Here is a 12307-nt window from a genome sequence, read left to right as displayed (position 1 = left end):
GAAAAATGTCCCTTATGGGGGAAAAAAAAATTGTGGCTTGCCACAAGATGTTGGTAAATGTCCTCATACAAGTTAACTGTCACATTAACCATGAAATACCAGAATCAAACGCTATGCCTAACTTATACCTTGGTATTAGCAAGAAAACCAGTTCCTGTTCCTTCTCTCAGCAAAGAGAACAACAAAAGCCGGAGGACATATTGGATTAAACACAGAGACAGAGGTGTGGCGGGTGGCCGCCAGCCTCGCCGAGGACCCTGTGCCCCTTTCTCAGCTTTGGGCCAGTGTCTCCGCTGCTGCAGACTGGGTGGGGACCCAGGTCTCCCTTCTCATTTGCCTCCCCTGCACTCCTCTGCCCCTTGGGCATCTTGCCTCCGTTCCAGCTCTGAGAAGGTTTTCTTTCCCCAGTGTTACTCATGCAGCAACACTTTGGAGGGAGAGAGAGGACGAGAGGGGGAACGAGTGAGAGAGGAGACGAAAGAGAAAGAATAGAAGCAGCCTCTTCCAAAGGACAGACACCCGCCCCGGGGGAGCAGAGAAGTCCGACCAGCTCCTTCTTACCTTCTTGCCATTCACAAAGAAGACCAACTCATCTGCTGTCATTGTTACCGGTTGGGTCCCTGACCTCCAGGTACCTCACTCCCAAAAGGCACTGATGTGTATCGCAGCCGAGCAGCTTGAAAAAATACGCCTCCCCAAAAAACGAAACTTGGCCAGCCAATAGGAAAAAAGCCGCCCAGAGCTCCAGGGCACAGGGAGCTCTTGGCAAAGGCACCAGTTTACATAACCGAGGAAAACGCAAACAATCTTAGTCAGGAAACCACACCCCCAGCAGCTGTGTCAAAGAGCACAGAGGAAGGCACAGGCAGAGAGCAGCCCGGGGAGGCCCTGTGGCCAGGTGACCTGCGGTCTGAAGCACCACCGTCCTGGAACCTGCTTCTTTGCCCCCGGCTGCAGGCAGAGAAGGAGGAAGGGCCGAGGTCAGAGCCGCTGCGTAGAAATGATTCACACCTTCCCCCTCGACACTTATTTCACCATTCAGGTTTCCAGAAGCCCCGACTCAGCTCACACAGAGGACTCATTCTCACACAGCCCAGAGGAACACAGAGGTCAGGAGCCAGGGAGCCCAGTGATCCAGAACCAAAACCTGGCATTTGACCTCGGCCGTGTTGTCTTCAGAACTCAGTCGTGGGGCGCCTGGGTGGCTCAGTGGTTAAGCGTCTGCCTTCGGCTCAGGCTGTGATCCCAGAGTCCTGGGATTGAGCCCTGCATCGAGCCCCGCATCGGGCTCCCTGCTCCACTGGGAACCCTGCTTCTTCCTCTCCCACTCCCCCTGCTTGTGTTCCCTCTCTCACTGGCTGTCTCTCTCTCTGTCAAATAAATAAATAAAAACTTTTTAAAAAAGAAAAAAAAAAAAAAAAGAACTCCGTCGTTTTCATCCTGTAAATGAGCCTGTGAATGGCACCAAGAGCAGAAGGCAGAGACAAATGATATGTTTGAGGAGTGTGTTGTAGGTTTGCCAAGCACCAAAATCTATACTACTATTGCCAATGTATTCTCAGCAACACAACAAAAATTCTCCTGTTAACAAACCATTTGTGAGGTTCTTCTTTTGCTTGTTTCTCCCAGGAAAAGGCCCCTGATAAGTGATCAGAGTAGCTCATTAAGAATATTTCAAAATATCAAATAAATTAAAACACCCACACCTTATAGGCCCTGGGCCAAGGTGACACAGAGCTGCCAGCCCTCCCCCTCCAGAATCCGCTACCTCCTGGTACAAACACACATGCACACAGCCCACCCGGGCAGCGCCGATGAGCTGGCTGTGGTCAGCACGCAACTGTGCCTCCCCACCCACACACACATGCACACCCGCACCGGCATGCCCGCTGGTCTTCTTTGGTCCTGGAACAACCCACCTGGCTACTCAGCCAGCCTCTGTGCAGGGGGTCACTGCCCCTGTGCCCCTCGCAGGCCACATGTGGGAAGAAGAAAGGAGTCTAAGGTGGATGTACTTGGGATAGCACCAGCGTAACAAAACTGCAGCCCGCTGGGACATTGTCAACACAATGCCCTCTCCTTCCACACACCTTATTTAAGCAGGAGACGAGGTCTCGCGTGTAGGCGCCCAAGCATCCCTGTTTGGTCCCAATTATCCTGGTTAAAGCACTGAAACTGTGACCAATCTCTCAGTCCCGGGCAAACTGGGATGGTTGGTCACCATAAAACAATGGTTCTTCACTGGGGGACTGGGTAGAGGAGACATTCCCATATCGATACGTTTCATGGTCATGACTGAAAGATAGTACTGGCGTCTAGTAGAGAAGAGGCCAGGGATGCCATACGCACCCTACAATGCACAGGACAGCTCCCACAACAAAGAATTATCTGGTCTTCAGATGTCAATAGGGCCAAGATTGAGAAACCCCGCTCTAAAAGGAAGAAGAAAGAAGGAGGTGGGGAGAAGCAGAGGGGCTAATTCTGGGCCGTGTTTCATAATAGCTCAGTACTCCCTGACCGCACTAACTCCTCCGTGGTGGGAGGCTTTTCCTCTATCCACTGATCCACCCAGTTTTGCAAGCCCTCTACCTTCTCTGTCTCGACTCTGGCCAAAGCTCCAGTAAACTCTCAAGGTCAAAGAGGAGGACTGAGGACAGAGCTTGGGGCTGGGGTTAGACAGTTTGGCTTAAATAATAGCTCGAGTACTTCTGTGGGATGTTTGGCAAAAATCACTCTCTTGGCTTCAATCTCATCTACAAAATGGGGGTGACTGCCTACTTCGTAAGAATCCTGCCTGGTAAGAATGAAAGAGACGTAGTTTAGGCAGCTCTTTCTCTTTCTCTTTCTCTTATCTGGAGGTGAAATTCCTCTCCGTTATTGCGGAACATTAAAAAAACAGAAGTGAAATAAATATTTAATAAGGGCTTCTGTTGTTCAGATTTTATTTCTGTGGTAACTGTGGTAACTAGTTTATTTCTGTAATATTGAGATTTGGCAAAATGCTGACTTTGTATGATTATTCATTATTTGGCAAAATATTGGTGACCATTTCCTTCTCCATAATTTTTCAAAATGTTACAAATTAGAAGAACAGTCTAAAATAAGCATTTTCCCCCAAGCTGAAGACCTCTTGTTTACGCTTTCAATATTGAGATGAATTCTCAAATTTGGGCTGAATTAACGGGATTTCGTGGTTTGGGGATAGGGCAACTCTAACTTACATTACATTAACTTACCCCATTTTTCCTAAGGAATGCCTTGGTTTATAATAGGCACTGTATTGGCGTGAGGTCTCAAATCCGCAGAAGAGTCGGATAAGCCTTGAGATCTCCTGGACAGAAGCTTCTTCCCTCCTGGAACAATTGCAGGAAATCAAGAGTTAAGAATGCAAAGTGCAGAGTCCTAATTTCTGGAACAGTGAGGTCCCTAGGGGCCAAGCACTCCCAGCAGGAAGTGATGGGGGAGGCAGAAGCCTAGCTGAGGACAAAACACAAGCTGACACCCTGCAAACTGCCCCCCCCCCACACTCCTGGGTGGATATGTGTGATATTCTTCCTGTGATTTAAGACAGCTCCCAACTGTCTTAAAGTTAAAGCCTTGCTAGAGGGAAAAACAACCTGAACTTGGCAATGGCAAGGCCTCCAAAATCCCAATCAGCCACCCCTCACAACCCCAGGACAGCAGCTCTTTCTGCCCGAGGTCCTGTCTCTGTGTTTTAAAAAAAACCACCATTTTGCACCAAAGATGTCTCAAGATTTCTTTCTTGGCCATCGGCTCATAACCTCACCCCACCGAGCCTCACCTATATTCCAAAACTACATCAGAAGAACAATTCAGGAGAACTTTTGGAGTGTTCTCCGGAGGCCTGGTCAGGGCCAGGTGACAGCTGTCCAGCCTTCCCTGCTTTGGAGCAGGTGCTCTGCCAGCAGCACACATCCTGGCAGGTGCGGGCAGGTACGGGCAGGTGCGGGCAGGTGCGGGCAGGTGCGAGCCGGTGCGGGCAGGTCCGGCTGCCTGCAGAAGTTCCCTACCTGCTCTGAACCAGCCTGCATGACATACTCTGCTGGGCTCCCTTGCTTTACATCTGAATTTGCATTTTTACCTGTACCCTATGGCATTTTTTGTTCATTTTCTTCACTTAAAACAACCTTCACTAGAAGAGGAAAAAAAAATAACTTTTCTTTCAAAATATTCCATCATTCATTTTTGTTGGCTTTTTTTTTCTACTAAGTTTGTTTTTGTTTTTTGTTTTTTTACTAAGCCGGGTTTCCCTCCTACAAAGGCCCATGCTGGATAAAAGATTTTGCTACGTTCTCAGAGGACCACTGCGTGGTGGCACCTGTCTTCCCTTGTTCTCCCAGACATCTAGATTATTAACCAGCTATAATCATAGTTCTTGGTACCTGAAGAGCATAATGTGATTTCATTTGATCTTTATAACAGCCCTGAGAGATTGGCAGGGAAGTCATTATTATCTTCCCTTTCTAGACAAAGAAAATGAGGGTCAAAGAGGTTGACTTGCCAACAGTCTCACAGCATACCAGCCTCCTACCCACTCCCCAGAAGAGAAATCATCTCTTCGATGGTTCTTCACTAACTGTGGAGCATGGACCCAGGATTACCAGTGTGGCATTCATGGCCTTTCTCAGTCCAGCTAAAATCCAGCCTCTGGTTGGTGAAGTGTCTTCCATGGCTGGATGGTGAGCCCTGGAATCAAGAGCAGAACCGTGTTTACTGCTCTATTGCTCGTGCCAAGTGTAGTGTCAGGTCTGCAAGAAGGATCAATAATGCTTACTAGATTGAGCCCACAATGCAAGGAAAGGGTTGAATTTTCAGAAGTGTCTAAGCCCCTGAATTTTTTCTTGATTCATTAGATTTTTTTTTAGTATAGCTGACACAGACTATTACATTGGTTTCAAGGGTACGATATAGCGAGTCAACAGCTCTAAAGATTATGCTGTGCTCAGCACAAGTGTTACTGCCATCTGTCACCATGTGACACTATTACAATATCATTGATAATATTCCCTGTGCTGTACCTTGCATCCCTATGACTTACTCCTTCCATAACTAGAAACCTGTATCTCCCACTCCCCTTCACCCATTTTGCCCATCTCCCTACCACCCTCTCCTCTGGTAACCATCAGTTCTCTGTATTTTTAGGTCTGATTCTGACTTTTGTTTGTTTATTCATTTGTTTTGTTTTTTAGATTCCACATATAAGTGAAATCATATGGTATTTGTCTTTCTTAATCCAACTTATTTCACTTAGCATAATACCCCCTGACTCTTATCAAATACAAAACTTTCTCCAGTTATTCCATTGGCAACGTTTAATTCCTTCACCAGCTCCTTTCCAACTAACCTTCTATCGTTGATATTAGGTAACCAGCTAGTATTCCTCAGCAACAAGTAATCCTTTATTACTATGGAGGAAAGCAGCCCTTGATATCCTATACACATCTGGGAAGTAGATCCTTCTAGAATCAAGAAGCTGGTATTACTGAAAAAGAGACACAGAGTCAAAACTTTTAAAAGCGTCTGAATTTCAGCCTGGGTCAGTTACTGCCAGTACACAAGAGTTCAAGGAACAGAAAAAGCCCAGAAGCAATTTAAACTCACTTTATCTGTCTGCATCTATTATGTTTTTTGAGAATGTCTTTTTGTACTCAGTAAACTCTGTAACCCCAGAGACATTTGTGGTGATGACAATGTGTGCCTGGCTGGACACAAAGTCAGGTCTCTTTCTAATCCAAGGCACTCCAGCACAATTCAGGAAGGAAAGTCCTTACTTCTGGCTCATGTAAAGGATCAACTCACATTTGCTCTGTAGACAGGATGGCCCAACGAGTAGCCACTGGAAAATTATTTTCACAGTTTGTTTGCACCCCTATGCCTCTCACCTGACTTGTTTTCATATTATCATCTGAAATACTATACATGTACTCACTTAAGGTGTTTATTGCCACACCCATTCTCTCTCCAATAGAATGTAAGTCTGAGACATGGCTACCCTTTCACCAAATATTCATGCCCTCCTCTAATGAAAAGTTTCTGCTGGGAGGTCACTGCACAGCCAGGAGCACTATTTCCCACCTTCTTATAGGTGAGGAAGCCCTATGACTGAGTTCTGATGACATAATGTGGGTACATGTGATGTTCACAATATCCAGGCTCCAGTTCTCTCTCTCCCACTGTCTGATCACTAATGTCAATGCCCAGGGTGACCTTGGAAGCCACACAATGAAGATGGCAGAGCTTCCAGTCAGCCCAAGTGCTTAAAAAAACACAATGATCTGAGTGCTCCCTTCCCTCACCCTTGTAGCTATTGGGAAGGAAGATATTTCCCCCCTACCCTTCAAAGTGTTTCTACATGGTCTAAGAATTAAATTGACAAGAGACAGATAAACAGGAGAGAAAGAAAAACAAATTTAATTACGTGCACACAGAGGCTCAATAACAAAATTGAGACCTAAAGAAATGACCAAGTCAGGCAGTTTTTATGTCTTTTAGATGAAGAAACATAAATCTGTGAGGAATTGACAGGACAAAGAAAACTATGTTCAAGAGCTTCAGTTAGTAAGGAATTCTAAGCAGAGTTTGGACTGGGGGAGTTGATTGGTAAAAGTAGCAAGTTTCCCTTATACAGCCTCCTTTGCCTGGAATTCTCTCTCTCTGGTGACAAAGATAACTCTTGACCTCTGGGTAGGTACAGGGAGGGTACCTATCACAAGGATGATTTATTTCCTTTCTGAATTCGAAGGCCACGGTCAGGGGTGCAACCAGGTTATTCTTCTTATACCAGTTGTTTCTTAAATAACTTTAATTCAAAATAATCAAAATGCCAAAGTGGTACATTTTGGGGCAGCCTGCCCTAGGCCCCCACATTGTCTATGTGACTTTATAGGAACAAGAAATAAATTTGTATTGTGCTTACCCACTGAGATTTCTGTGTTTGTCTAGTATTACATTCACTAATACAGTAAGTTCCCCAAGGGCAGAGATGTTTACCTGTTCCTTTTTTCAGGGCAAAACTATACATGGCCATGATAGACACAATATTTATTCAAAAAATACTTGGTGAATGATGAATGAAGAACAAATGAATGAGTGATAGCAAGGCCAGAACCTGGTTTTAATGAAAGGTAAGAAAGCATGGCTTGAATGTCTGACTTGGTCCACTTGCAGCGCTCCATGAGCAAGTGACGTCACTGAGGACCGTGGGCTCCTGGGCCTTAAGAGCAACTTCTACACTGGGCAGTGGTCACATATCCATTTATTTATCAGTCTTAATGGGACTCTGCCATAACCCAGGCACCATACTGGGCATTGATTAACTATAGAATCAGAAAGTCTTAAAGGGCATTCTACTGTGCCTTATAGATAACCCAGGATCCCTGAGCCAGCACTTCAGACCCACAACTTACCTTCCATCCTAAATATCACCACTTCCCTTGGCAGAGATGCTGAATTTGGACTTACATATTGACATCTTCAAAGCAGTTATCACACGAGAACTTCAGCGCTCCCGGGGCTGCCCCCGCCCCAGTTTTATTACAGTAGTCTCTGGGAAGTCGACCTCGGGTGCAGGCATCTACGGGCGAGATCACCTGCTGTTCCCTTTCCAAACTTGTCCTTGAACCAACATGCTCCACAGGACCATAGTGTTGCTAATGCTGTTATCTGCTTTTTCTTTTAAAAAGGAAGGAACTCCTTCTCTTCTGAAAAAAAAAAAAAAAAGAGCCCATTAAACCGCTGTTAATATCCTGAAACATACAACCCAAAAAGGGAACTTAGTCCCCAAAGTAATCAGGGGCAGAAGGCAAACTAGCCACCTTAGACCTGTTCTCTAGAAGTTCAGGTTCCCGATGCTCAGGGAGAGGATGCGGACACCGGACTGACCTTCTGCGTGGACGCGTCCCTCACTGCGGTCTGGTCCCTGTCTGGACAAGGCTTCCTCTGCTGAGGGCACCTTCCTCTCCTGTGTCACAACTTCTGGAAGCGGCCTCCCATTCTCTCCGGAGCCATGAAGGCCAGCTGATCATTGTACTGGAGGATTAACATTTGAGATTTTAGTCATCCACGGGTAATCCCCAAGTTTCAACATTTGCCATTTTTCTGAAGCGATGGGTTTGATTCTCACGAGCTAGAAGGCCTCCCGTATCCTTATCACAGCACACTGACCACTTCTCCCTGAGGGATTTCAGGGGCTGCTTATACTGGTAACTTGTGTGTGTGTGTGCATTTTGTGACAATTGGGGAAATTAAAACATCACATCTCCTTACTGATTTAACAACCTAAAACTCTTTAAGAGAATATATGGCTCTTGCTATAAACGCTGCAATGGGAGGCTGCCAGTCCTGAGGCGAGTCTACTGGCCAAGGCAAAATCACTTCCACAGTGAGAGACATTTTGAAGAGAACAAAGATTGACGAGGACACGAATATGTGTCAGGTCCTAGGTTAGTCGTTCTACATGGACCTCATTTACTTTCTACGACACCCCTCTGACGTAGATATAATTTCTTGTTTTCTGTGTGAGGAAGCTGTCTGGGCTCAGAGGGGTTAAGTAACTCACCTGTCTGGTAAGGGGGAACCAGGAATTTAACGGAGTTCCTCAGAGTCTAGAATCTTCTGACAGCTATAGAGAGGAGAGGCTAGGCTTTCCTAGTGACACCTCCCCCGGAATGGTTCTTTTACCCTTTCCAGGGCTCAGAGGCAAGTGAGAAACTGCTTCCTTGACAAAGTGCTCCCCTCCCGCTGAGGAAGAACAGCAGTGAGAAATGGCCTTGAGAGAATCGGTATGGGGAAAGCAGAGGCTGAAGCAGCGGAGTCTGGCCTCCCTGCAGCTGAGGCAGCCCCCAGGCCTACAGGCCTGTCTTCTGAACAACACACAGACATGCTTCACAGCCGTTTCCACTCTCGCAGGCCGTGTAAAGTGCTCTGAGGACCGAGATCAGCCAGTGCACGGAAATCGGGTATCTGACTATAACCATACTGGGAAAATTCTGGGATCCCAAATAAAAAGCAGAATGTAACAGAGTTATGGGGTGAGAGAAGAACCAGACTGCGGGAAGTGAATCTGATCTCAGCTGTCACCCATCTGACACGATGAGTCCTTGGGGACCTAGAAAAGGCCCAGGTCCCAGCCTCATGCTGCCAGGAGGGGCAGATGAACTTGTGCTCTTCTGCCACCGGTCCTCGCAGGGCCCCAGGCCTGGGGCTTGCAGAGAAGGGTAAAGGCAGCAGTGCTCCTGCAGGGCCTACCCAGCAGGCCGAGTGGGCCCCTTTTCTCTCTGGAGAGCAAGAGATATTGATAGACTTAAGAACCTCTGAGCCTGGGGCACCTGGGTGGCTCAGTCTGTGAGGCGTCTACCTTCAGCTTGGGTCATGATCTCAGGGTCCTGGGATGGAGCCCAGCGTCCGGCTCCCTGCTCAATGGGGAGTCTGCTTCTCCCTCCCTCCTCTCCCTCTCTTTCTCTCTCCCCTCAAATAAATAAATAAATAAAATTTTAAAAAAAAGGAAAGAAAAGAAAAGAAAAAGAACCCGTGGGCCTGAGGTGTCCCGTATGGGGCTAAAACCTTTCCCTCGGTGCTCCAGGAAGCTACCAAGTCTGTAAGTCATAGACTTAGGCATAAGCAGATGAGAAGGAAAACAGAAGACCCAAAGGGAAGGAGACCAGGAGAGGATTCCAAGGATGGGGGACAGACAATGGCAAGCAGAGTTGCCTCGTGGATGCTCCCTGGCCTCTTAGCAGGTGTCCTATCCCCGTGATTCTCGGCAGGCTCCTCTCTCCAGTTGAGTAGCCAGACCAGAATAGTTCATGGTCCTTAGTGACCTGGAATGTGCAACTGTGCAGTCTTGGTCACTATCGGTGTTTTCCCTATACTAAGCGTCCCCTGGTCTTCACTTCTACCTTATCAGCACCATTATTCTGAGAATCTCACGTGGAAGTAGGAACAGGATGACAGAAATCTTGTGAATGAATCATACAGCCCCAACAGAGGGAGCTGCCGATGAAGTAACAGCTCAAGGAAATGCATGAAACACCTTGCCCAGAGCTAAATACGGAGTGCTTCCCTGGTGGGTCTGTGAGCAGAGCCTGGGAGCTTGGCCCCTCCCCCACCACACACACACACACACGCACACACAAAATATATATATATATACACACACACAAATATATATACACAAATATATAAAATATATAAATATAAAAGTCTATGTATATATAAATATAAAATTATATATGTATATACACATATATGTAAAATCTTTTCCTAGACAAAAGTTTGTAAGCCTCCCCATAACTATGTAATGAACAGACACGGGCCCCAGTCCACTGATCTAGAGAATTTCTGCAACCAAGCCCTGAGCTGAGATGACACCACAGACAGAGTTCCAATGTGGGAGACGAGAGGCTCGGGTGACAGCCTCAGGTTCTGCTCCTCTCTCTGACATTTTTTGCAAGACCCCTTCGCATCTGTAAAATTCCACAGACCCTTCCAGCTCTGACAATGCTTAGGATAGTTCTAGGACTTTTTTTTTTTTTTTTTGGAACCTTCTTTCCAAAGACAAAGCCTGCCCAAGTGTGCAATGGCTCTCTCTATTCAAGTCCTCTGAGCCTCACCCATCTCTGAGTGAGTTGTCCCTTGTTACAGGACACTCCCATTTCTTGCCCAGGATCAGTGCGACAAGGAAGAGAAAATATTATCAGGTGAGGGACATGTTCTAGTTTATGATATTTCATTTTCATACGTAGCTGTTTGGGCCACTATTTCCTACTGTAGACAATCCCTGCATCATCCTCTCCTCAGCAAGACTCTGAAATGTTCACAATGTTTTTGTAGCAAAACAAAATATATTGTCAGCTTGAAACTCCCTTAAAAGATCCACTGGGGGTTGGCGGTACCAAGAAGTTTCTTGTTGGCAAGGTCTGGTGCTCCTACAAACTCTGCCCGGAAACTCCGACTGCAGGACTCACCAAGGAGAGAAGATAGCTCATCTTGGGCCCACCTTGAGGCCAGGCGAGAGGTGGTCCTGCCCTGGATCTGCCCCTCCGAAGGCCCTGCTCTGGCCTCCTTGTGCTTCTGTCCCTCCACACTGGCTGAGAAGTCCTTTGGGCCTAAGGAAAGTAAGCACTCATAGCTTATGTCACTCCCTTTACAGCATGCACCCACACACCCAGGTTCCTGCCAAATTGGCTCCTGATTCACATCCAAGACTCAGCCTCACCACTTCCCCTGGCCTGTCCCTCCAAAGGAGAGCCGCGCTCCTGGTACGGCCATCCCTTGGCTCCTGGGATGTGCTGTCAAGACCCACATAGGCCCCACTCACCTCACAGACTCATTTCCAGCCACCTCACCCACACCATCCATTTTTGGCTACAATAGACTACTCTCTCTGCTCCCTGAACTCACCACCAAACCCCAGTGCCTTTGCCGGGTCAACCCTCAGCCTAGAACTTCCTTTCCCCATTCCTTCCCCTACTGAATCCTTTAAAGCTCAGCTGCGATGCAACCAGTTGGTCCAGGCACACAGCCTCAGACTCACAGCCGCACCCAGGACAGTCATCGTTCCCTCGTCTGTTTCCATTGTATTAGGTGCCTGCCTCTACCATGGCATATAACATGGAGATCTGATCTCGCTTACTTTCATGTCCCTGGTGACACATGGTAGTGGTCCGTAAATATTTGCTCAGTGACCTCTGCTCGGCTGGGGCCATTCTTCTCATATAGTTTGCCTGAGTCTGCTTCCCTCCCATCCAGGACAGAAAGTCATTTTGAGCTCATGTTTATTTGTATCATTACTCTCCCCTCTTTTCTTCCTTTTCACCACAACTGTCATTGTGCGTTAGGGTTTGTACGGTATTTTGATTCTTTTATATACAACACTTCGTCGTATCCTCAGAAATGCATGGTATCATAAGCCCCATTTTCAAGTGAAGAAATTTCATTTTCAAATGAAGCTCCACTATTGTTTTCACCTGAGATTGAGTGAGCAGCACTTTGAACTTGAACCTCGGCCTCTAATTCCAGAGTCAGTGTTCCTTCTACTCTCCTGGATCCCTGAGATTAGGACTTACGCACCCATGTTGCCCTCATGACCGAGAAGATTGTATAGACCCTGGGAACTGACCAGAGCAGAGATCTAGTCAACAACAGATTTGAACAAACAAGGAAGAGTTAGGGCGGAAACCCTCCACATCTGTAAAACAAAACAGCAACCACCAACGATGAAAATTACATATTGGGAATAAGTAAACCACAATCACCAAAAATGCTGGTTTAAGTGAAGCAAGACTTT

At 46.8% G+C, this 12307-nt stretch overlaps 1 protein-coding gene across 1 annotated transcript in view; it reads right to left on the bottom strand.

Annotated features, from left to right (window-relative positions):
• The window catches only part of XDH (xanthine dehydrogenase), a 60856-nt gene extending 60057 nt beyond the window's left edge, over positions 1-799 (bottom strand). Inside the window, exon 1 of the mRNA XM_026478461.4 lies at positions 562-799. Within this exon, the coding sequence (XP_026334246.2) occupies positions 562-603 (42 nt within the window). The 5' untranslated portion in view covers positions 604-799. The remainder of the gene's footprint in view (positions 1-561) is intronic.
• Between the last annotated feature and the right edge of the window lie 11508 nt (positions 800-12307).

The sequence above is a fragment of the Ursus arctos genome, unplaced genomic scaffold (genome assembly GCF_023065955.2).
Source record: "Ursus arctos isolate Adak ecotype North America unplaced genomic scaffold, UrsArc2.0 scaffold_8, whole genome shotgun sequence".
Classification (NCBI taxonomy): Eukaryota; Metazoa; Chordata; class Mammalia; order Carnivora; family Ursidae; genus Ursus; species Ursus arctos.
This window is presented reverse-complemented; position numbering and strand designations above follow the sequence as displayed.